Here is a 26,495-nt window from a genome sequence, read left to right as displayed (position 1 = left end):
TGAAGCTTGTTTCTCCTGACTCTATAGTATTTAAGTAATTTTGTTAGTATCTACACATAAATAATTTTCTGTGACAATATAAACCTTGAATCTGCAACTCGTTCAGGAAGAATCAGCTAAGACTGGGTTTACTTTCATATAAAACTAATTAAACTTGGAAATAATTTTGCAGTTAAACAATGGTATTTATCCTTCATTTGCATAACGTGCTTTAGGACAGCTGAAAGCCAGAATGCTTTGCAAACTACTTGGAGGGCACCGGTAAATGAACTATGATAGTCGTCCTCCTTCGGCTTAAGTTACTTTTCCCCAGCTGTGACTCCTCTCTGCACTCCTCCTAACTCCTCTGCTGAAGTTTACAGACTCAGACGAGTCCTCAGAATGAGCCCCCTGCGCCAAGTCCTGTGTCTTAGTGTATACTCACCTTAATGACAGTTTATGGCAGTCGCCAGTCCCTATATGTAAGCGTCCCACCCCTGTCTGCTAACGCTGGCAGCGAGGTGGGGCGAACAGCTAGGGGCAAGAATTCCTTGAACAGCAGCAGGAAGATTTGCTAAAGCCTGTCTGTCAAGGTTGTCCGGGTTTGATGTGCGATATACTGTCTCCCCACACATACCATTTTGCTCAGAAATGTCTTGATCAAGGCCAAAACTTTGCTTTGTTGAAGAAAACAATCGCTGATCTTGATTTGAAACTTGAGATGGAGGCAGCTCCCCATGGACTAATAATGCATGACCCTCCTACTTACTCATTTTTGCAGTATTTGTCTTGCTGAATAGCTTCAACTTTGAAGTTTATGGAAGGCTTTGTTGTCAGATTAAAAATCTCTGTAAAGTTGTCTCTCTTCCCTTCACAGATAGCATTTCCAGCTGACTCACCTGAGTCTGACTCACGCTATGCAACTGAGCACTGCTTTTAGGATACACTCCTGAGTACACCGTGAGGTAAAGGTAGGACGTTTGGGAAGCTGCAACAGACGTATGGATGCAGGTGTTGTTGCCCTAGATAGAGCTGCCCTTGCCACAGATCAATGAGTGATCCTCCTACATCTAATCAGTGTTGGCACGTTCAGCATGTCCTGCAGAGGTGGTCAGGGTCGCCCACTGTGGTCTATGTGGATTAAACGTACTGATCATGCCGAGATAAACTTTACGGCACATGCCCTTCAACTCTGATGCAGCTGGGGTGCTTTGGGCTTTCGTGCAAGCGCTGGTAAGTTGTTCAGACTATGCCCAGTGTCGGGGGATCAGAGTGCACCACGTTTACTCTGCCTGCAGCCTCCTGGTGTGGTGTCATGAATAGGATCTGCCAAGCTACTGTGGGCTTCCCTTGCAGTCCCCATATTGGCACCCCCTCAACATTTTGGCACCAGTAATCATGTGGCCGTGAAGTAGGTTGAATCAGCTCACTGTGCAGCTACACAAGTGCTGGTATTGACATGGGAGAGGTGGTGGGAGCCGGCAGGGACAGGCAGGACTGCTCTTTTCGGCAGCAGCGCACCCTTAGATCAGCGCCAGCTGGCCGTGACACTACACCCTCTGTCACTTGCCTGGGCTTTTAGTGTGTCAGACAGCCCAGGCTCTGACTGTGGCTCTAGCCTGTGCTTTGATGAAGCTGCTGAAAACCTGAGACTGGTGGATGAATTCCTCTGCTTGTGTCTGGATGAAGGAGACATAGCCAGGATACTTGGACAACTAGTAGTTCTGGATGGAGGTGGCCTGCCCACAGGGTGGACTAATCCCTGCGTACCGTTGAGACCACACAGCTGGGCGTACATGGAGAGAGAGAGTGCACCTGCCTTGAGTAACGTGTATGCTCATCTTCTCCCAACTAAAATGACTGACCAATCCTAAGGAAAGGATTGTATTGATCTCTGTACCCTGTAGCATACTGAATAAATAAATCTTGCTGTTACCATGGCTGCCACAGTTTTCCTTTAACTCAGGCAGCGAAGTCGTGGGTCTTAGTGCTCAGTCCCTATTGATTTTCTGTCTCTGCCTTCTGTGATGACCCCAAATCTTTACAGATCAGTGTCTTTAGGCCTTAACTTGACATCGACTGCCTTTGGGGGCTTGGACGTGCCACTGTGCTTGCCATCTCGCTGCCACAGCGATTTATTTTAATCCATGGGTTTCTGTACAGGGGCTCTGGTCTACTCTGTCTTCGTAAACACCTCTCCTCCCTCAAGCTTTTGGAATAATCATTTGGTCTGGAAAGTTTCCCGTTGCTCTCTGTTACATTCAATAAATTCATTTGCTTCAAAAGTCTCTTGCTGATATTAATCATCTGTCATCCGGGGGAGAGGAGAGGACAAAGGCAAGGCAGTAGTAAGTTGCTGGATTTTGGATCAACAGTCTTGTCGGTAAAATCCTAACATACAAATGTGCTAAAAAAGAAACAGGAGGGAACAGGAGCAAGACCTGGCAAAACTTCTGCTTGGGGCTTTGGTTTACTGGCACAGTACCCAGCAGGACGAGAGCTTGTTTTCGCCCCTGTGTGCTACTTCATTTTCTGGCCTGGGATGACATCTGGCTGACGTATTGTTTTCTGCACCACAGGAAAAGTACCCTCTTTATTGATTACTACAGTCCTTAGCATTAAAATGTTGTGCATCAAGCTACCAAATATTATGAGATTGGCTTAAAAATAATGAGATTTAAATACAAATGTGCCTTGAGTTCTTTTTCTTTGCCTTCTGGTTTAGAAACCTTTAAAATATGTGATGAGCATATTTTCCTGCTTTCATCATGATTTTTAGTACTGGAAACTCACTTTAAAAATGAAAAGATAAAAAAAAAAACCCAACAAGACAGAAGGGCTCTCCACCTTCTTATTAAGAAATCCACAGTAAATTATTTAGACTTTCAGGATAATACCAGTTTTCAGAAACTCGCAATAAAAAATAGAATAATTGGCAGTATTCTTGACAAGAAAATGGAGTGGAGAGAGCAGAACAAGAAAAGTGGAGAAACCAGAAGGAATAGAGTAACTCATTACCTTCAAGAGGCTGCTTGAGTCCAAAAAGAAACTGGGGCGGTGGTGGTGTAAAGCCACAGAGTTGCCTCCAGGTTTTGAGTTCTTCCCTGTTGCTGGAGAGATTTCCTCAAGCAGCAGAGAAGAGGTCCTAGATTAGAAAGAATCTGTGGTCTGGAAGCGGACGCCACTGTGTGTTTCACTGGTCTTCTACACCATCAAGGCAATGCATGTCCTTCTGCCTCCACCAAGTTGCATCTAAGCACAAGGAGCGAATCCGTTGTCTTTCACATCCATTTGGATCTCAGCAGCAGTTTTGCATAACAACATATTTCAGTGTAAACTGATATCCTGTTACAAATCTTCCAATTTACCCCTAAACAGAACGGTTTTCAGAAAGACCTATATTTTTACACAACGTGTTAGAAAAGGGAGCTCATTTAGCTCTAGCCCAGCTTAGCACTAGTGCCTAAAGTAGAGGAAGCCTGCAGGCCGCAGGACCGAATTGTAAATGAGCTCGAGAGACATTGCTGAGGACGCGACCGCAAAACCAGCTAGAGCCGGTCCTCAAAGATAACAGCACGCAATGGACAGAGGTAACGGCTAACCTTCGGATAAGAGAAGGCACTATGAAGCAGGAACAGAGCAACCGTCCCAGGATGTAGACGTGAACCAATCAAAAGGAAAGAGACCACCGACTCGGCAAAGACGACTGGAAGAGACTGTCACGGGCAGGTGGGGAAAGAGACTGTAAGGAGTAGAATTACCCCCAAATGTCTTTGTTCAGGGTCCCTCCCCAGAGGCACCCAGCTCAAGCTGTTACTTTGCTGTACCGTCATTTAAATAATTAATTAAATTCACTGTTAGGCATCTGTGAGGCTCCGCTCCTCGGAAACCTACGGTCAAACTGTTTCCATAACAACATGAAACCAAAGAAAGAGTAATACTGACCAACCACCATTATTTAATTTGCCACCTGGGCTGCAGGCACAGGTCTCATAGCCGCATATTAGTTCAACCTGACTCTTCTTGGCTGGGGAATTCTGCAGAAAACACAGCTACGAATGTCAGGGCTGCAGACCAATAATTTCTATTTTCGTCTAGATATGTTTATTACTTATCAAACACAGTGTTAAAGCTAGGGGAAAATTCCCTTCCTTTTTTAACTGTTCCAGGTATGTTGTGCAAGCTTAGATGAAATACATCCTTTCCAACCATTGCAAGAATATAATCCAAAACCCACAAGTTAGCACTATAAATATATTAAAGTTTGACCTCTACGCATGTGTCCAAGGGTTAAAAACACGCTGTAAAAAGATTGGAATGATTTCACTAGAGAACAGAGCCATATACATTATAGCAACAGCTCTGAAATCACATGTCTGCTTGTCCTAATTAATATTTACTTCATTATTGACTCATTTATGAGGCTGACTAAGTATTGGAGCAGATTGTCAAGAGATACTAGTTTGTTAGACCCGACCAGAAAAAGTCATAACCGCAGAGTTGACCTTGCTTGAAGCAGGAGGTTGGGTTAGAGACTTCCCTAGGTCTCTGCCAACATGAATGATTTTGCGACGCTGAGGCTCTGGGCCTCTCAGACACACATCTTGGTTTCTGAGATTTTTCCCTGCATTTTCCAGGCTATAAAAATTTATCCCAGCCTCTTTATCCCTCCATGATTCTTACAAAAAGAAAGAGGCCAACATGCGACTTTCACTAGACACTAAAAACAGTCTAGCAGGCTGTGTCTGTGAATTTTTCGTGGACAGTGGGTGAGGATATTATTACTATTATTATTTTTAATAATAATTATTAATATTTTGCTCTTCAGCTTTGGAAGGGCTTGTAAGGGTACTGTAAGCAGCGAAAAGAAGAAGACATGTAAGTGCCTATTCTATTTTGTAAAATGATAACTAGACATAGGGTCTCTGTGTGGTTGAACATTACCACAGTTCAACAGTAATTGCCTGGCAAGCCAGTATATTGTCTGGTGTGGTAATTCCTTTGAGCATGACAGGAAACAGTGACTCCAGTCCTGCAAAAGCAGCAAGCATAGTCATGCAATTGGCTGAAATACATGCAATGCCATATTTTAAAAACTTATTTTGGAGTCCTGTTGTCTAAGGCCTTCGAGAAGACTATCTATCTATCTAGTGCATTTCAGGGAATTCAGTATGAAATGCATGGGAAATACGAGTGTGGTGATATCCTGCTTATCATTTTGGGAACCTCTCCATGAGAAGCCCCTTTGCAACCCTGATCCCCAAGGGATGGGAAGCCTTTTCCTTTGCCCTCAGCTAGCTCCTCACAGCACACTCTTGATCATGGTTAGTGTATTTGTGGCCCCTTGCTTTGATTGCTCTTATTCTAGGTTTAGGGCCTTTATCCCCTCCCAGCCTTCAGCCTGGTAAATCTAATCAGACATTAGTATGCTCAAAGCAAATGCTATCAGGGTAGGGTCTAAATCTGATGTCCTGTTCCTTTAGGGACCATCAGTTTTCCATGTTCTGTCACCTTTGGAGATGCTTGTGAGTCTCCTACTGCATGCCCGTAGCTCATCAGTGCTGTGTTTAGTATCTTCAGAGTCATTATTCCAGCAGCCTCATTAACTGCTATGATTTCAACAGGGAAATTTGGAGGAATGCTGGCTGGTTAAGGTTATCTGGTGGTACAGGAATTCATTTCAAGCTCCCTGCCTTTTCCATTCTTTCTGATGCCTAACATTTCTGCTCTTCCATCCCTCCATCTCATCCCCGTGGCAGTAACACCATGGACAGCCTCATGAACAGGCCTTCTGTCCAGCTTCTGCTGGAGCTCAGGTTGGGTCTGAAAAGCTGTGGGGTTTAGGAAGGGTTTGCTAACACAGCGGTATGGGATTGCTTCCTTCAGAGCTCCTGTTCGGCTCTCCCAGTCCCAGTTCTCTTCTGTGAGGTCTCTCTGTAATTCACATTGGCCCATGGCTCAGCTCAACCCCGGAACTATTTCTATAGCCCTGCTTTCCTGCCCACTTTTCAGGGTGATTTGCACTTGCTGAGTCTTCCTGAGTAGTGGGGCCCAGTGCCCAAATTCACAAGTTCACACTTCATTCTGCTCTGTAGAATTCAGATTTTCGGATATGATTGAGAGATTCTTTGCTGCTAGTCATTCTTGGCTAGTCATCATGGAAGGTATTCCCTGGTCTTTTGGGGTGATGGGGAGTCCTCCTACCAGTCATTTCATATTAACTTGTATGCTCAGTATAGACCATAGCTGTCCTGACTGAGCTGTAAGCATCATGGTTTTTGGGTAAGGGATTCAGTGCATTGGGCAGAACATCTACCTAGGGAAAAATTGAGAGGAGAGGTCTACAGAAGATCACTTGTTGAAAACAAGTCTATATATTCTATAGAGTCGTCTGTATAGGAAATTTAGAATGGGATCTGGAAAACTTTTGATGATCTACCAAGTAGAAGGCCACTAATGATTCTTTAATAAGGTGGGTTACAGTGAACTGGGAGAGAGGCGGTATCTCTCATGGCCATCAGTGAGTGCACCTAAATGCCTGAAATGATGTCATATGCCAAGAGGAAAGAAAATGTCACTGTCGCCCACTTGTGCCCTGAGAAGGCAAATAGAGCGTTGGCAGCCGTACTCACTGGGAAATGCAGAAAACCGTCTCTGGGGAGTGCTGGGCAGCACAGCCCTGGGCTGTGCTCTTTACGTGTTAGGAAAAGTTCTCACTCGTATTTACCGAGATGGGGCTTGTTCTCTGCAGTCTTTAGAAATTCAAATAGAAATGAGTACGTTCCCAAGCCTTTATAGCTGTCCGGTGTACGTGAATACGCTGACAGTTCAGCCACCTGCTTTTTCTTCTTTTTCTGGGAGGCACAGGAGATTATATATGCACTGGTTTTATTATCCTGATCTCTATAAATACAAATGCAAAGCTGCACTTTGAGCAACTTCCGAGTAATCGCCCCTGAAATGGCTGGTCGTTAGATGGCAGCACAGCCCCGCACAGTAGCCGCTGCTCTGCTCTCTGCATCGCTAAGCTACTTTGTGGCTGAAGAATTTGCAAATTCCTTAATGCAACATTAATTAAAAGCTGTAAATGAGGAATTTCCTGTTATAGTGCAGCAGTTAAAACTGAAAACCAGTGGTAGCGCATATTAACCTGGAAGCTTTTCCAGAATTTTGGAGTGTTTTTACTCCTAATCCTTCTGAAGCATTCGGGGAATTCAGCTGTACTGACTAGGGCAGCTCTTTTCTTGGTGACGTGTCTCACAGCTGGTAGTCTGAAAACTCTTCCAGAAAACTCCCTTGTTTTTATGCCCCGCAACTGTCTCAGCTCGTTGCCTGAGAATCAGAGTATTTTATGTGCTTTTCTATTGCCATTTGAGCATCCCCACATATATAACAAGCACCTGCTTTAGTCTCAGAATAGTCCAGTGACATTCCTACTGATTTCGCTTAATTAAGGGAGAAAAGCCGAGGCAAAGGGAGAGGAGAGCTAGTTCCTTTCTTGGTGACAGGCTTTGTGTTGTATGTGTTGAAACCAGAGCAAAATTCCTACCTTTCTGTCCTAAAACCCTATGGGAAATCCTGATCGTATGTAATGAGTTATACTACTGATATTCTAGATCATCTTCAGCTGTTAAACTGTGGAAGTATTTTTTAAATATGCGTTAATCACATCAAGAGACGTCATTCTAGGGAATAGGATTTTAATAATCTTTATGTTATTTGTTTCCCTAATAAATAGCCAGGTTATTAATAATAATTATTAATAACTTTTAATAGATAAATCATGTTATTAATAATTATTACAGCAATGTTAGGGTAATATAAAGCTAACTTACACTTGACAAAATCAGGAGTAATAATCAATATTGTTATGCTAATTTAAAACCAGTTTGTGGACGTAAAGTCAGACTTAGCTCCTACATTTTTTTTGAGCATCTTTTAGTCTAGACTGTTTTACAATGCAGCTGAGCTGGTATTAAAACTTGGAGGCTGGTCTTGCAACTTTGGTCTCAATACGTGTTTCGTAGTGGCTATTGAAACTATTCTGAAAGGTGAGAAGCTTTTCAGGATCTTTCATGGTAATAGAGGACATACGTCCTCTTGGAAGCTGAGGAGCACTAGGTACCGGCCTATACTTTATTTCTTTGAAATCTGTGCCCTTTGCACAGGCAGCGCTCCCCTCATCACTTTGTGAAGTGGGAAGGCTACGTAAAGGCACACAGCACTATTATGAAACTACCTGGGAGAAGTGAAAGATATTTCAGTCTGCTTTTCCAAATGCAAAAGGCGTTTCAGAAGTGGTAGTGACGCTACTTCACGTTAGTATGTAGCGACACTAAGCAAGAGTTTCACAAGCTGTTTTTTCAATATATGAACTAGTCAGGATAAATCTGCTTTTTTGTGGTTTTCATTGGGTAGTTCTTACTTCATTTCAAATCCCTGGAGAATCAGCTTTACAGCTGAAACTAATCAAACTTCCTAAATGTGTGAAGGACAGCAGATTAGCGCACTGAAAATGGACAGAAAGCCGCTGCGCCCAACATTACTTCTTTCTATATAATATAGATGGTGTGGGAGGAGGTCGACCTGTTGCTCAGATCAAAACGTGGCAGAACCATGAAGTTTGGAAATTGTTAGACCCCCACCACTGCCATTTCTAGATCAACCCCAGAAACACGTACCGGCACATCAGCATCATGCCGGCAGATCCAGCCCCTATTTGAGAGCGCAGTACCTACCTCCTTTTGGTGCAACTGCTGGGACAATGCGCACCTGGGACAGCCGCAAGGCTTAAGGAATTGTGTCTTCATTGTAATGTCATGAGGGAAATTAGAGGGAATCAGTTTTTGAGCTTTGCTGGGTACTCCAAATTGCTCCTCTGACATTTCTGATCTCTTTAGGAATAACTGAAGTGCATTGCCTATGCAAATGAACAGGACCTCAACATCCTACACACCTGGCAGTTCTTTCTTTAGCCATAATTAACTCCTGGCTAGTTTATTTACAATTTGCATTCTCTAGTTATAAACTAAGTTTTATACAGGACAATGCAATCAGGAACTTTATATTGTCACAGAGATATATACAGTCAGGTACCAGAGGATGGAGATGACTACTTAAGACAGAGGTTCTTAACCTGCAAATTTGATGCATGCAGATGAACCCCTGTGCTCATGAAGGGACCGGGTTTTGCCTGGGCTTGGCTTATCTTAGGGGTCTGGGTAGGTGCAGGTATGTAGGAGGGAGCCAAACCTGCGTTTAGGAGGACAACAGTAATTGCAACAACAGCAGCCATTACCACAGATGAGCTGGAGAAAAGCACTGTTACACTTTATTTTAGTATGCTACAAAATTCATTGTTGAACTTTATTAGGTACTTTAATACCAAGCATACTTTAAAGTAACAAAAATTATTGTTGTTATTATTTTTTTACAGAAAATCAGGTATTCCAACAGTTTTCTTTACAGTTTGTTGACATTAAAAAAAATTACACGCAGTTGACACGTTACAATGGAATGGAATGGGAAAGCAGTAACATTTAAAAAAATAAAAACATACTACTCCTATTGAATCAACATTTAGTGATGTACGTCCGTGTAAGTCTTTGCTTCTGTTTATGTATAAACGGTACCTTTTCACTGAACTATCCTGGCAGGACCGCAAGATCTTGTGATGACACTTTTTTGCAACATTTCTATATATTTAGAAAGGGCTCGACATGACACTGTCACTATAATGCGAAACTCTGTAGTCTGTAGCAAAAAATAACATAGTAGAGAAAAACCCTGCTTTTGCAGCTTTTGTCGCAGCAAAAGTGTCATGACTGCAGTAATCTGGGATACAGGTGAACTGAAGGAGCAAAAGAAGACGGCAATACGGTAACACAGCCAGATAGCAAACCCTTGCCCGGGCTTTTGGGATGGGTGTGTGTCTGTGGTTCAGCACAAGCAGTGAATGAGGATGAGCTTCATTGAGATACCATTTAACAAGGATCTTCTGAAGGCGCCCAGCCTTTAAGGGGGTGCATTTTCCAGCTGACACTGATTGGACATCACAGTTTTAAATACCTGCTTAAAGTGGGACCTTAGTGAGTTTATGGGGTGTCATGTGTAAATTACTTGATTTTTTGCCTTTAGTTCAGTAGCAGGTACTGGGAATTTATTTAAGGTAGTTGATTGATTTGAATGGGATTTTTCATCAGCGCTAACTCTGCTCCTGCAGAAGTCAGGAGCGTCTCCTGCACTCAACTATGAGTGTAGATTTGGATTCGAACAGAATGTTTTCTAAAAATCCCACCCAGATGCACATATAAACTTTACTGGCAAACATCCACGTTGGAGTTCGGCTTCTAAGATAAGCGGGGCCACACTGGTACCTCGTTAGTTAGGTAAAAGAGCTACCTAATTCCTATACTTATTTATTGGCAGTATGATCAAAGACAATTTTTCATCTGGCTCCCTCCCCTGCAATTCGCTTAGCGTGGGCCGTTCATCACTAAGGTCTATTAAGTCTTTCCCGAGTCCCCGTGTGTCGCGCCCTGTTCTTGCCGTTTGGCGGCGTTGGGGAGCGCGGCTGCCCGGCGGGGCAAGCCAAGGGCATACCCCGGGCACCACGCACCCAGCCGCTGCGCGCCTACTCGTGGCATATATTTGCTAGTCCTGTTACTGTATGAGTTGATTTTAAGGCCGGAAAGGATGATTAGGCCACCTAGCCTGATCGCTGTTAGCACAGGCTAATGTCGCTCAGTGCTTACGCATCACGGAAAAACAATAGAAATGTCCTTACAGCAGGCAGCTGTACGTTATATTTAAGGGGTAAATTACTTTCTCCTATTGAAAAAACGAAACAAAACAGGTGGTTTTATTTTCTCACTTTAAATATAAGCAGTTCTATGTTACTTGGGAAATTATAGTATTATGATATTGAGTCAGATGTATCTTATAGTATATATGCTTCATAGAACTAGAATATAGGTCAGAAATAATTTTTCAGTCTTAAGTTTGTTACAGACATAGATTAATTGGAACACGTATGCAGTAAAAATTGAGAAGCTTTACATTTTTAGTCAACTTATTATACAGTGAAGTAAGTGAAGTGCAGAAATGTAGCAGTAAAAGTTATGCTTTTTCCACTAGGAGATGGAAACATTCAGAGAGTCTATTTATAAATGCTAATTTAAGAGAAATGTCCTATCAGCTTCTTGGCTACTGGGATAGGAATAGTCTGGAATTAACTGCCTCTCTACTGTGAAAGGTTTTAAAGCTTTTTGCTTTTCATCTGAATAAAAAAAATGACATTTACAAACCTCTTCAATGCATATATATTACATATGTTTATCTAGCAACAACTACACCCCTTTTAATTTATTCCCCAAATGTGACTTTTCATGCATGTCTTCTGAATGCTGTATTCAGCAACAGTTTGTAATGAGCTGGTGTGTAATCCATGATTGCATTTCTCTTCTGAAAACCACTTCCGTGTCTGGCTGATCTGTGTTTAGAAGGTAGCGCTTACCAGTCAGGCAGTTTTGCACTCGTCAGCATTCTTCTCTGTCGGAGACCTTTCCCGAGCTTCTTCCCATTTTAATGTTGATGTACAAAAGCTGTTATTCATTTTGTTTTGTGCTCATTCTAGTGAGGATTGGCTTAGTAGGACTGTGCAAAACAGAGAGAAGAGAGAAGCTGGTTTACTGCCAGCACACATAAAGACATTCATACTGTGCTTGGCTCAGGACTAGCATCTGATCAATAGTGTAAATACACTTCATTCTTTGTATTTCCATTTATCATGAGACATGACAACTTTAATCTTCAGATCATTGCAGTGATTTGTAATCTAGAATCCTTAAAGATCAGTTTTCATCAACAAATTGACATGGGAAGTCAAAGTAGTGAGATTGTTTCATTTTAAGTCTGAACAATAGGAAAATAAAGATATAGTGTGAATGGGGCAAGAATCACATTTGTTGGATTAATACCATGCATCAAGTTAAATTCCTGGCGTTCCTGTTTCACGTCACTAATTTCTTTCACTCCCCTGTGCCCCCAAACCACATTGATAAAATAATGCATTGTGATAGATTTCAAAGGAACAGACCCCAGTGATGACGGAGATGTTTTCCATCCAAACTCTTTCTCCAAAACTAACTCCGATCCCTCCAGTTTCATCTATGGTGAACAGAACTGTATGTGCTGGAGAGCAAAAACTAACCACAGCTACGCTGTGGAGGGTGAGAAGAGCCGTTCCCTGGCTGACCGGACTGCGCTGGAGGGGCAGTGTGGGGAACAGAGGGACATATGGATCCCTTAGGAGGTGCAGTAAAGAAACGGAGGGTGAGTGGATTATCACTGCTTCCAGCTGCCTCCAGCCACTGTCTCCAGCTCCTCTAGGCTTCCCTGAGGACCTCTGGGGGCAACTAGAGACGTGTTACTGGTCAGAGCTCCTACGAGCCTGAAGCCTGAGGGGAAGGAAAACCACCTTCCTTGCAACCCCTTTCTACTAATCCTAGCACGGTGGCCTCAGCGAGAGACTGCTGGAATTCAGAACTCGGGGGAAATTCCAATTTTGGTTAAAAAAAGAAAGAAATCAAATAAAAAGAAAAGGGCCAAGAACAGATTTAATTGTGAAATTACAATACAAGTTAGTGTAAGAAGACTGAACTATTTCATTTTTCCCCCCAAATTACACGGAATAGCCACCTTCTCCCATTACCCCAAGATTTCTCATGCTGCCTTGACTGCTATGGACTACTTGGCCTGTTGCTAACTCATCCACAAACTTCAAGGAGACTTATGCCCCCGAGCAGGTGCCCAGAGTCCTGAGGGCTTTTAGCACACAATGGTAATTCAGGGAGCTGCATGGCTGCCAACCAGGAGGCCTGCTGCTGTGGACCCTGCAAACCTAATTTCCCTGTTAACTTCCAATAAATTGATGTATTTCAAGCAAAGATTGTTTTGGCAGAAAATTTCTGACTCGATATAGCTCACACATGTTCAGCATACATCTTTGGTGCAGATATATTTTACAAAGATGACACTTTTAGGTGATATTGCTGAGACTAGAAACTAGCAAATAATCTATCCAAGAAGCATAAGCTGAGCTTAAGGAGGGCCCTGCTGAAGGTGAATGGGTCTGCTTTGCTTTTGTCAGAAAATGAACACTCAATGTAGTGTTCACTGTGGGAACAACTTTTTAATGAAGGATGTCTATAATGGGGCTGATAATTTCCTGTTGTAAAAGCAAAATCAGCATTTATTGCTCCTTGAGCTTCCTCTCTCCTTTTAAAACATGTAGCAAAAATAAAGAATGAAGAGTGGATAAGAAATGCACATTATTTGTGATAAATAAAACTTATTAAAAATGGCCTGAGTCAGGAGTTTCAGTATATTTTACTGCCATATTAATATCATAATTAATATGGATAAGTAGCATTACTATATAAAAGAAGAGAAAGAAAGAGAGAGTTTTTGAACCTCTAACCTTTTTATTTAAGTGCAGTACTGGGTTTTTTTGAGCCTTTTAGACAATCCATAGTAGTTGAAACAGGAATCTAGAGAAAGCCAAAGTTACACGGTGAGGAGCACGTGCCCTCATGCTCCTGTGAAAAATCTAAGATTGATAACATGGAATGGACCATTTCTTTCAACTATTTTTAATCATACTCCAGTGTACCTGTGCTATTCAAATCCTTAACAGTGTTTTATTGGATATCCAGCAATGAGTGTCTGGATTATAACGTACTAAAACCTTTATTAGTTCTCTTGACAAATATTGCACACAAGTGTCATAAACGTGGAAAAGAAAATTAATAAATGCCACAGTGCCTAGTTGATGCTATGGAAAGAAGAACCTGCAGAAATAAGTCATTCACTTTGAACATCCCTCAGTCTGCTTTGTAGCACATCATACGCTTTTGACTCCTTGAGGTTTCTTTTCTTAGAGCTACTTACAAACCTAAAAAGCAACTGGCATTTGTGATCCCACCGAAATCAGTGCTATGCCAAAACCACGTCAGCTCTCAAGAGCCCACGGAGTAGTGGTGAACTCATCTCCACAGACCACAGTATCCCTCTAACCTATAAATGTCTGTTCCCACTTGCCTGCTTGCCATGGGTGTCTTTTTCCTTTGATGCCACGGCATCCTTTGCCCTGGCCTTGCCAGGGCGATCCTTATGCAGTGCCCTGACAGCCACCCTGGGGCAAATATTATACGCTTAATAAACAGCTGGTCATCACCTTAGGTCCTGTCCTAACTCATAAGACCCCTGGTGATCGAACCTGCTGAAACTCCAGCATGTGTTTTTGGAGATGCTGACCACAGATAGTCCTAGTAATAGGTCAAAAGCTAAAGGAGTTGTGCCATCTTGTGCCTGCCCATGCACTAACATTTAGACAGAACAAGGAAAGAACAAGGCTCCCCTGTTGAAATGGAAGTACGGATGGCCCAAGATTTCCCAGCTAGACCTCTTTTGCCAGCAGCTCTCTCCCTGGTGCTTGACTGTTCAGCATCTTTTTGACAAAATGTGATAAATGATCTCCTGTCCTCACTAAGGCTAGGTAAGTGACTTTCCTCCTCATCCTGGCAAACTAGCAAGCAGGACTTGGCAATCATATTCGTAGGCTACCACAGCATACCTCCAAGCGCGGAGGTTAAAAGACTGTGTGGGGCGTATACAGCAAACCCTGAGGAGTTGCAAAAACTTTTAAAAAATTTCAAGATTGTGCTTCTGTGATATTTTTGTCTGTACAGCATTAGAGGGGAAGCTCATCTCAGTAGAGTGGTGTGTGAGCTGGGTCTTCTGCTGCAGCACTTCCTTGCAGTAAAATAGAATCAAATCAAATAAACAACAACAAGGTTTTAACAGATTTGGTATTCAAGCTCTGTGAAACCAGAGCACTGAGGAGAATGGTATGGCTTATTTGGTCTGCTGGACTGTATTTGGTGCTGCCTGTTAGTGGCAGCAGCTTAATTCCAGAGGCAGAGGCTGTATGAAATGTTTTCAGAAACGTTCAAGAATTTGCCAAATACTCAATGGAAAGGAGACCCAAGCTAGTCTACACGCAGGAGGCTCAGTCTATGGCCACTAAATGGCCTTTCTAGAATCTGAGAGGATGGTAGGAATTAACCACCGAACACAAAGAATGACGTGTTCATTATATGTCCTTTTCCAAGAAGAAACAGAAAAATGGCTGAAAGATCCAGCCAGAATAATTTTGGCAGGTTACCAGTGTCAGTGGTCTGCATGTAACTGGACAGTGCTCAGCCACAAGCAGTTCCTATATCATTGTTCACAAGAAATAACCCAGTGTGTTGAAAGTGCACCACTGACCTGAAGCTGCACTCCTTGCACACTCAGTGCACTCCCAGTGACTGCCATACTGCTCAGGTCCTACTGTTCCCTGACAGACTCTGTAAGGGGACGTACACCTTTTGTATTTTTTAAATCCAGTTTATTCTTATATCCTTTTTTTCCTTTTTCTGTTGCTCTATGTGAAGACTGATATATGGCAGGAAGGAAAGGTTGTCGGTGCAGAGAAACTGTTTAATCGTGCACAGCGTGCTGTTGAAGAAGAAGAGTGATGCAACAGGGAAACATTATCTTCTGGGGTTTTTATTTGTTTTGTATCTCCAGATAGAATGGGTTTTGGGGGTGTAGTGGCAAAGAAAATTGTGGTTGTTAAGGCAAATTAATTAAAAAAAAATCCATCAGGCAATGAAGTCTGACCACTTTATGCCAAAATATGAAAGGAGAGACCCACTGAGAAATTAAGTCTGGAGCCCAGAGCATGACACTAGAGTATCCCTGATGATGTTCTCAGTTTCTTCACGTTCATATTCTTTTCCAGATGGCAATTTTGAGAAAGGTGGGCTTTCCTTGGGGCAGAGAGCCAACAAAGTGTGGTCTTGGGCATGCATCTCATGTAATGTTGGCCACCTAGAACTCGAGCATCTACTCCCCAACTCCTGGGCAGTCCCTGGAGAGAGGCAGGATCTGCTCAGAGTGACTCATATCATGCCCAGACAGTTGTTCAGGGCTGATGACACCCCTCAGATGGCTCCTAAGGGACTGAAGACCATTGACTGAGCCTGGAGGCCAGTTTGAGATGGATGAAGTTAGGTGTGTGAATCCTAGACTGGGGGATATAAATATATCTTGCACAGAGTGATTAACACAAGGAAACACAAGGAGTGGAAAAACAAGGAGAGAACCAACTGCCCATGCATAAAGGATAATATTCAATCTGAGATATTAAATTAATAGGCTGTTGTGGATCAGTTATTCTAACAAGCTGTCAAAGTTCTTACCTGAGCACAACTTCGTGGTGGGTATTTTTATTCCTGCTGGGATGTATGGTTGTGTATTAGAAGTACTCCCTTTACAGGGGAGGCTAATAGCTTTACAGAAGGTGAATTTAAGGTTTTTACCTCCTGCCTAGGAAGGCTGAGGGGGATCAGCAGCTAAGAGGCTGGCTGGCCTTGATGAGGGGATCCTAGGAGCAAGCCAGCCTAGCAGGAGGGCATGAGCCAGGCTATATATCACTGTCAGCTTAACTGCTCTTGTCAATAAAATCATACCTCAGGAAGCAGGTGAATTTTGACTGCAAATCCTGGAAAATGGGCTTAAAGCAGCTTAAGGGAGGCACCTAATCATAGTCTGACAATTTTCTTCTTTCAACAGGAACCTCCTTCAAATGCACCTAAATTTAGTGAGATGGCAACCACGGGCTCTGAAACCCAGAGTATAGGCAGCAGCAATACTTCAGGCTTCCCCTGTTAGAGGGGCTTCCCCTAATCCCTGGTTTGGGTGGCCTTCTAGTTCAAATGTGGGTCCAAGAAAATAACGTACGTCTATGTGTTGGTGAGAAAGGCAGACAGAAAGATAGACAACCCTCTCAAGGACTGGAGGAAGTCATAGCTGACCTCCCTGTCATCTGGGCTGACTGAAATAGGACCCCCTCGGGTGGCGGTTCAACCACCAGCATCTCCCCACGAACAGCCTCCAGACCCCTGTGTGCTTGCAGTGCTCCCAGACAGCTTTGTGCCTGTGTCGTGGTGCTGAGCATGCACAGCTTCCTTGCCATGACCATCACATGCAATGCTGCATGTTGTGAGCAAGGAAGGGGGATGTGTGTCCCTTCGGAGTGGGTACAGAAGCGGGGAGATTCAGTGATCCAGTCCAACACAATAGTGGAAAGAGTTGTCTTCCCTTCCAATATTTACTCTGTGCCTACTGAGAAAAGGAAGATTTTTGTCATAATGAACAAACACAGCAAAAAGCCTTCTATTGTTGGTCCTAAAGAGTTTTCTTTTACCGTGGAACAGAAAGTCAGGAGGCATCACAGAAATGCTCCTTCCTCCGGCAGTTCCTTTCCAGAGCCCTTGTCAATTTGTCTTTTGTGCTTGGTGATATTTCTGGGGAATTGGAGATGGGAGTCACGTCTCAAGACAGGTTTGCTGGCATGGGAGATAGAGTATGTTGTTGGAAGGGCTGGAGAGAGGCTGAAATGCCTTCGTCAATAAAGTCTTTCATGTTAAGTAGCTTCCTGCCCTGCAGAGTCATAGGCGCAAGCCAAGCAAAACCAGTTACTTGTTGTTCATCTATTTTTATTTCCTCAGTGTGGTTTGCTGCAGCCTTTCTCTACCCAGATGGTCAAATAAATTACTGTCACTAAACAGGAATCCCTGAACAGTGATTCCTAAACTCTTCCTGTTCCTTAATGGTTGTATGAGAATATATTTTGCTTTCTTTATGTTCTCTGCATTTGGTGGAGTTATTTGTTAATTTATTTTCTGGAACCCAGAGGACCTGTAGTTTTTTTGTTTGTTTGTTTGTTTTACTAGCCTTCAAGCTGTGTGATCAGCCTGCTCAGAAAGCTGTTTCATCTTTATTTAAAATTTGTTATAAACTTTGATCTGTACTTGTTTATTGAGTGCCCCTCCACGGATCGGACCAATTTTGTGTGGGTAGCTGGTTAAGGTCCTGGGCCTGAAAATGTTTGGGTTGTCATTGTATGTTTTTATATTTTCTTTATTTTTTGTTAACATCCACTTTACATCTAACTTTCTTAGCTGTGCATCTTGCTTTCAGAAGTTTTCTTCACTCTGCTAGACAATGTTAGAAGTTGATGCCAGTGTCCTAGCGTTTGGTCTAGGAAAACAAGTCTCATCATTGATGCAAACACAAACTTTGACTTTTTGGGTAGGTAGTGCCTGCAGCATGGGGTGCAGGAGGCCAAGAGCTAGCCCAGGAAGAGGAGAGGCACTCCTTACCACTGACGTAAATGCGGTGCTCGGGCTTCAAATGCATTTATGCACAGCACAGGGAGTAGGAGTCTGGCCCTGGGAGAAAGCCAAGATATTGAAACAGACTCTCGAAGGTGCTAGTCAGGATTTCTCAGTAAGGAAACGGCTATGGTGAGGCTCATTTTACTGCATTCAAAGGAAAGGTGCTCTGCTCTTTTTAAAATAAACTAGATGGCGGATAATTTCCTGAGTCATATAGTCAGTTTTTCCTCCCAGCAGAAGCAGGGCCATGACCGTCGACTAACCATGCTGGCCATGGACAGCAGTGTTTCGGAATTTCTCTTTTGAGTAGGCAACATCCGCCTTCTCAGTGCTGCTGAACACCAAGCGCTCACAGGACGCAGAAGTCCCGCCTGGGTTTGGAGTAGCAGGCTCCAGAGAAGGGGGCAGGAGTTGTAAATCTCACTCAGTTTTGCTTTTCCTCTTCCTGGATCAGGTCACAGCAGAGACTCACTCTTGAGGATTACCTGGGGACCTCACACAGTCGTTAAGTTATGTACAGGGCTGGTCAAAACCTGCAAGAGGTGTTTTTTTCAATTCCTTAAAAAATATGTTGGCGTTTTAAAATGACTTTTTTGTGAATGAAATTTCCTAAAATGATTTGCTGATTTTAATTACAATTTGATAGGCATTTTTGTATGTTCTCCTTGCAAACTGCCTTCTCAGCACATCAAGGGTTTGAAAAATAGCTACAAGAAGTTCAATTTAAAAAAATTAAAAAATCAAAAAATATAGTAAAAACCTTCAGTGCCTGGAATAGCAGTTGAATTTTAAATGCTTCAAAATAGTAAAAACTTTAAAACTTTTCTTTCTCCGTGTGAAATCAATTTTTCTGTTCTTTGGCCATCCTCAAAACTAGACGAACTGGGAACACTGCATGAATCTGACCTGCTTCCCTGTTACTCAAACACACATCCAGTTTGGAGGAAAATCTTTCTATGTGTAAGGACCTGTGCTGGTGCCTATCCTCCCTCTGCCTCCACCTGCCCGGGTCAATGCAGCTCAGAGGCACCCCAACGGAGAGAGCGGATGCGGGGGTCTGTGGGTGTCGAGGGGTATCTGCTTCACCACATCCATCATCTGAGCTCTTCTATTCTCCATCGCTCATTTGCATTTCCTGACACTTCTCATCTGTTCAGATGAAGGCTTCAGCTAGTGCTTATTCATTTTAAAAACATTAGGGGTGCACTAGCAGGCATCAGCTGCTGACTAGTGCTTGGAGAGTCTATGATTACAGTCTAGATTTATAGCAAAAAAAAAAAGAAAAAGCAAGGCCCATTTGTAAAATGACTGCATTCCCACGAGGATTTGTCATTCCTCAAGGCCTTTTTCAGCACTAATACAGGACACAGTAAAGAGGAACAGGTTGTTTCCTTACCTGTGATAACTCCTACCTATTGCTGTGGACACCCAACAGTCACTGTGGGGGGAAAGGGGCTATATGAAAGAAAAAGGAAGAGAAAAGGAAGAGAAAAGCAGGGTGTGTGTCGGGGTCCACGGCATGAGGCTGTTTCAGCTGTCAAAGCAAGATCAGAGCAGGGTGGGAGGCCTTCACACTAAACACAGAGTCATCTCAAAGAGTTTGCAACGTCTGGCCTCAATCAAAAGCAACTAATGAGCTGCAAACAGGAATCCCCTTTCTGTGTCTGTGAAACATACAGGTGCTGACTTGTATTTTTATGGGAAACAGAAAGATAAAAGTCTGAAGACGCTTATTTCTGGGATTTCAAAACAACAAGTTAATTAATTAATTAATGGCTTACTGGAGTATGGGAATATTAATTTGTTGTCTATATATCCTCTGTGCAAATACATTTAGGGTCATGCCTAAAATGCGTCAGCATTTCCAAAGCTTAGCGATGACATGCACAACTCATCCTGCACAAGCAACATCCAAAGAAACCTCAGTGGGTGAAATTCAGCTAGACAACAGGCTGGATCTGAGAGATCGTAAAGCCTGGGTCTAAGAAGACGAAGAAGCTCTTGGTGGCCACTATCAGTCAGGAGAACTGCCTGGCATGCAGCAAGGTCCCGAGGGAGTGCGTGACGGCATCAATCCAGGCATCTTCCCTTTAAAGTTCTGCTGCAGGATCGCTGCAAAACTGATTTATGCAGGCTTTGGCCAATATATAAGAATGTATTATGGCTATTGAATTTATATCACTCCCTTTAATTTTTTTTTGAGTTGCTGTAAGTGTGTTAAGTGCACTCTGGCAAAAGAAAAAGGGGAGGTTCCTTCCTCAAAGAGCTTTTGATATAGGAGGAAGACAGCGATTAGCAATGCAGAGAAAAAGATCCATCACAGAGAAGGACAGTATTATGAAATAGTTAGCTCAAAAGCGTGCAGGAGGGCAGGCTAGTTTTCACTAGCCCTGAACGACAGGTGTGATACCATGCCCTAGGCATACTCTTTCTCTTCTGCTTCAGAAATAGGAAGGTGACAGCTCTGCATATCTAGCAAATCCTGTAGTTATAGTTATATCCGTATATATATGCAGATTTGGAATTGAGATGATAATGACAAGAGCATCACCCCTTTGCTGCCTTTCTCCATTCTGTGGAGCTGGTCGTAGGAGGGAAGCTGCTGGCTCCTGCCTCTTCTGGCTTCACCCTGGCAATCTGCAGACACGGTTATTTCCCGTTATGCCGTCCTCTGCATCCAGTGTTTGCTTCCTTTCCCTATCCCACCTCTAAGCCTTTTTCCACTCTCCCCACTGTCCCTTGTGTTTCACCATGCCACTACACTCTCCGTATTCAAGTCCCTCCTGGCGATGTCTTCTGTATATGATGCCTTCAAGAATGCAACTAAATAAATAACTCCGGAGGTCACCTATCCTGAAGCTTCTCAATACAACCAGTCTTTTCTGGACCTATCTTCAGGGTCCATGTACTTAAAGGCATGAATACAGAAGCCTTAACCGTATGAAGGCAGGCACAGCCCTTTGGCAGCTGAGCTTGCATGAGCGAGAAGATTGTGGATGGTCGGAAGGGTGGCACTTTTTACAAGCCCCCACCCTCCAACAGATGCTTCTCTAATGTTGGGATGTGGTGTCCACGTGGTGTTGTAAATAGCTCCCTCCTCTAAAAGGATCGCACCTTATACAGCTTAAGACAGGCTTTAGGGCTTGGTGGCTGCTTTCCTCCTCCCTCCCTACGCCTGATTCATACACACAAATGGACATTTTTCTGTTTTGCTCATTCCCACAAATGACTGTAAGGCAAATTTATGTAAATCATACCTCACCCTGCTAAATAAGATGTGATTACCATTGTAACCAGGCATGATTGCTATTGTAAAAGCAAGAGACGGCGTGGTGGTCTCAAAAAGCAACCAGCCTGATTGAAAAGACTAACAGGGAGTAGGAAAAAATGCCCTGCCATATCAAACTGAAACCTGGTTTCATCAGGATTTTTCTAAATTCGGTCATCCCCTCCCTCAAAGACAAAAAGAATTCAGAACTACCCATTAGATGAAGACGATGCTGGTATGAATTTGCTTAGAAATGAAGCTGATCAGCAAAAAGGGAGGAGCTTGGGCAAGAGGAGCTGAGTCAGGCCCATGCATTTACATCCTCAACAGCATCCCCCAAGGTGTCTGGAAAATAACCCATTTCCCTGCACCTGCAGCCTTTAGTAAGCGCGTTGTGCATTATCAGGTTGTGCAACTCCAGCAAAGCTCTAACAAGGGCTTCCACCTTCTGCCCTCAATAAGAAATTGCTATCAAGCCTCCTGTCTCCTTCCTCTGCCCAGGATGGCTGCAGCCATCAGAGTGACGGGAAAGCCGAGGGCTGCGGCAGCAGTCGGAGCACCTGTCCCCGGCGGAGCCTGCGTGTGCCCGCATCGCCAAGGCTGCTCTGGGGCTCCTGTCTTTGCTGCTGCGGTCACCTGCGTTGGTGCTTATTAACGCTAACAGGGCTCAGGTGCTTGTATCGAAGGCTCCTCGCCTCGGACAAACCCTGACGGCATTGATTTTTTCAGAGCAGGTGCTGTTTGCATTTGGTGTCTGGCACCAACCGAGACTCCTTGTTGGTGCTTAAATAATAATGATAGATTTCTGCACTGGAGTGATAGCTTGTGTGCTGTGCCTGGTTAATGTATGTCAGCTGTCACCGTCCCTGTCAGCTACCGCTGTCAGGGAGCGACAGATAAGTAAATCTTTGATGATGAATATCCTAGAGAGAGAGCAGGGATTCAATATTTCATCGCTTCAGACACTGATACGTCTCCTCATTTGGAAGCCTTTTCCAACAGTCACGTCCCCTAAGGTCCCTGAGGCCTGGAGAAGAACGCATGGTCGCGTGGGTCCCTGCTGAGCCTGGGGGCTGTGGAGCGAGAAGTAACCGCCCTGCAGCCAGGACCGGCCATGCGACCATGTCGCTCCCAGCAGATTTAAAAATGAGCTGAAACTCTAGCAAAAGAACAAACCTTTTCGTCTAGCACCTCTGACAAGATGGTTGAGCTTCTGTTGTGTAGAGCTGCGACGCTTGGCATTTGCCTTGCTATTACTGCCTCTTTGCTGCTAACCAGGAAAAGGTGGCGGAGATCTCAGCACCGCTTAGTTTAAGATGTGCTCCCAAGCGTCTTGTGTCTTGGAGCAACCACCCACTGCTGTGCATTGACTCACCTCATGTGGGCAAGCGCTAGGGAAAGCTTTAGCTGTGGTTGTAATGAGACACGTGTAGCTATCTCCTAGTGTCCCCCAAGAAATGGGTCACCAAACCCTAGAGACTAACCGTGTACTCATCCCTACTGCCCCTGCTGCTGCAGCACCTTGCTTTCCTCCTGCTCTTTTCTGAGGTCTTTCTCAAAATACATCACTAATGAGATCTCAAAGATTGCTTGGTGATAGAAAAAAAACGTGGTCATTTAGACTTCTTTGCTCTCCCAGTGTTTCTTGGTATTGCCCATAGTAACTTCTTATTAAAGAGATTTTCACTGCAAATGCCAATTTGCTGAGACTGAAGCTTTTCTCAGGTGCTTTTCATTTTTATCAGATCAAAGGTGTTATTTTTGAGAGATGTGGAAAATGAAAGAAAATGCTCTGGAAAACAAGCTCTTGCCTACTTTGGAAACTGGCTGCTTTCCACTAATTACCTACAGAACCGAATAAAAATGGAAAGGTCTCCTTTTTTGTTCCACACTAGAACAAAGTGGCGGCATTGCTCCTGAAATGAAGTCCTTGTTTTCCAGAAAGTTGTAGTGAACTACACACCTTCACAAACAAAGGATACGTACAAACATGAGGTTCTGAAAACAGTCTGGGTTCCTTGTTATTTACTTCATGTTTTTTGAAGGCTAAGGGTTTTCTTTGCAATTTTGAGGAATGGAAGCTTTTTTATTTTTTTTCAAATGAAAGCTGAGACTCATGTGCAACGCATGATTCAGAGTTGGAACTTTGAAAAGAAAAATAGCGTGTGCATTCATGACATTTCTAGGCCTATAAGTAACTACACAGGCATTTTATTTCCATCCCTTCCTCCTCTTTATGGGATCTAATCTCCTTCCATTGTTCTGCTTTAATCTAGGTACAAATTTGCAGTATCTTCCAGATGGGTACATGCCTATGGACCTGTCTGCCTGTGGTTCCGCTGACACTGGGATTCAAGCACTTAGTTCCTAGACTCACACAGAGGACGTGCGCAGGTGGGTTTTTTTGCTTCTCGATTACGTAAAAGCACCAAATTCAGTATTCAGCTATGCGTTGTTAAGTAGCAGCATTACAGCTTTTTCATGCAGGGAAAGCATAGTTTGTGTTGTCCTCTTGTATAAAAATACCAAATTGTATGAGATGCATTTCCCTTAGGCCCCGTGGAATAGAATTTGTTCTGTAATAACAGACCAATGTGTTTTAATTGCTTGTTGTAGACTATTAGCTGTTAAATTTATCTGCAAGTGTGACACCAGCAAAAACTTTTCTTTTTTTTTTTTTGAGCTGTCAAATAACCATCATTCATCTGAGGATAAAACATGATAGATGACTCAAGTATGTGTTAGGTCATAAAGTATTGATTCTTAATGTTGTCTGCTAATGAAACACCCATGCTACTGTAGGTAAATTATCTTTAATTGGGACTCCTGTCTTCTGACTATTATTCCTGACTTCTGACTACTTCCCAGTTTGGGCTGTGGTCTAGATTTATGAAGAAATGGGCTTGGTCCCAGAAAATGCTAAAGCCTGTAAATAAAGAATTAATTTTACTTTTCTTAAACCCATACTTTAAATCCAGACTCCTAAGCATGTTTTCTGTTGCAATCTGTGCCTCCTGTAATCCTTTTGGGGCCTTTTTGGTGCTTTTCGAATGAGTAGAGCCAACCCAGCTGCTAAGATCATATGATAATGAGAAGCACTATGGATCTACCAAGGACTTCTCGAAGTGGGTTTTTTTTTTTTTTGCCAAGATGAGAACATTCTCTTGATTATGTATGAAAGGATTAAATCATATGTACTAGTTTTTTTTTCAGGAATAATTAGGCTTTTTAGGTCATTTTCCATTAACAAAGATACAGACTGGGCTTTCTTGTCTGGTCCTCAGTGTCAATAGAGTTTTTTGCCACAGGAAGGCTGCATTTTTTGGCTAGAGCTCAGTGGGTAAAATCTTTTGGCAGCAAGAAAGAGATGCTGCCCTACCTGAAACTACTTTTCAAGCAAAATGCTGAAAAATAATGTCCAAAATTAGGTCTGTAATCTCTTTTGAGCAGGGTCCGTCTGTATGTCTAGTGCAATTTTGGGGGCCTGTTTGGAGACAGGCCCACGTGCGTCTCTGAAAGGACGAAGCCCTGGAGTGGCAGCCTGTCATGGTCTTCGCTACCGTTGAGGGGAAGCTCTCCATAACCCTGCACACCTGGGAAATCAGGGATTCTCACTCTGCCATGTCTGCACTGAACCTATGTGATCTCACCATGATGTGCAGCTGTGCTCCAAGGGCTACAAGTCACTCCTGAAACACCTTAACCCCATACTAGACGCTGGGTCTACATGACAGGCAAGAGCAGAGGGTCTCTGTCCATGTGGGCTGCGCTGAGGCCCCTGCTCCAGTGGGAGCAACAGAATGGAGGAGCGTGGAGTGACGAAGAGATGTGCTTTAGGCTATTTTATTGGAAAGTTAAGAACGTGTCCTCTGTGAGGCTTAAGAGGGATGGACGACTTCTTCCATGGTGCACCGTGAAACTATGCCCAGGGCAGATCAGATGCAAGGCATGCTGAGAATCGTGGGATAACATACGCAAGCAGAAATACTACCCTCATCTGAGGAAGTGCTGGGCCAATGTGATCGCAGCTGACCATAGAAGTCAAAGATAGCTCTGCAGTCAGCCTGCTTCCAAGAATCATTTGCCACACCGAGGAGATTTTGACTGTGAAGATACACCTTATCAGTATGTATGTCTGGTTTTAGGTTGCCTTGGTGGTGGAGCCAAATTGCCGTGAGTAATGGTGTTTGCACAATTCACCCAGGAATTAAAACAAGGTGAAAAAAACCGGCATTGAGTCACATCAGCCCCATCAGTGCTGAGTGGAATGAAAAGAAGTCTATTGAAAATATACAGCAGATATTTGATAAACACTGACTGATGTGTGCTTGGAAGCTTATCCATTTTCCATTTTCATATAAGCTAGTCTACTAAAAGACTTGACCTATCCCTACAAACCTTGCTTCTTCTATTCACCATTGGGGCTACAATCTGAAACTCATAGTGTTAAGAAAACACTACTTAGATAAACTGCTATGAAAATAAATGCAAAACTAGCTGGAAAAGACATACGCTTAGAGTGGTGATCAGTGGTTCACTGTCCAGCGGGAAGAAAGCGCTTAGCTGGGTTTCATGGGAATCTGTCTTAGAGCTGATACCATTAAAATATTTTCATTAATGACTTGGATAATGGAATAGGGGATCTCCTCTTACATTTGTAGACTACAGTTATCTGGGATGGGCAGTAAGCATGTTGTGGGACAGAATTAGCATTCAAGCATTCATAATGAATGAGAGAAATGGCATGGAAAATAGGATGCAATTCAGTAATATGTGCACAGGCAGAAAAAAAATTGTACAAAACATAAGTTTGGGAACAACTGACTACTTAGTTCTGCTGAAAAGGCTCAAACAGTATTATTAGTATGCTGATCATGAGTCCGTGGTGCCTTTCTGTTGTGAAATAAGACAAACACCATACCAGGCTGTATAAACAGGAATATTATGTATAAGATGTGCAA

At 43.2% G+C, this 26,495-nt stretch overlaps 1 protein-coding gene and 1 long non-coding RNA gene across 18 annotated transcripts in view; one reads left to right on the top strand and one right to left on the bottom strand.

The window, feature by feature from the left end:
* The window catches only part of LOC104140583 (uncharacterized), a 115,572-nt gene that overhangs the window by 46,925 nt on the left and 42,152 nt on the right, over positions 1-26,495 (top strand). For 14 of the 15 annotated variants that reach the window (XR_011138649.1, XR_011138636.1, XR_011138634.1 and 11 more), the window contains exons 4-5: positions 857-950; positions 23,811-23,928. This is a non-coding gene — a long non-coding RNA (uncharacterized lncRNA). The remainder of the gene's footprint in view (positions 1-856; positions 951-23,810; positions 23,929-26,495) is intronic. The other variant, XR_011138620.1, reaches the window with a different exon arrangement.
* The window catches only part of LHFPL3 (LHFPL tetraspan subfamily member 3), a 271,552-nt gene continuing 254,340 nt past the window's right edge, over positions 9,284-26,495 (bottom strand). For all 3 annotated transcript variants that reach the window (XM_068929855.1, XM_068929877.1, XM_068929866.1), the window contains one exon: positions 9,284-11,634. In XM_068929855.1, coding sequence (XP_068785956.1) covers positions 11,606-11,634 — 29 coding nt within the window. In that variant the 3' untranslated portion in view covers positions 9,284-11,605. The remainder of the gene's footprint in view (positions 11,635-26,495) is intronic.

This window comes from Struthio camelus, chromosome 1 (assembly GCF_040807025.1).
Source record: "Struthio camelus isolate bStrCam1 chromosome 1, bStrCam1.hap1, whole genome shotgun sequence".
In the NCBI taxonomy this organism is placed as follows: Eukaryota; Metazoa; Chordata; class Aves; order Struthioniformes; family Struthionidae; genus Struthio; species Struthio camelus.
This window is presented reverse-complemented; position numbering and strand designations above follow the sequence as displayed.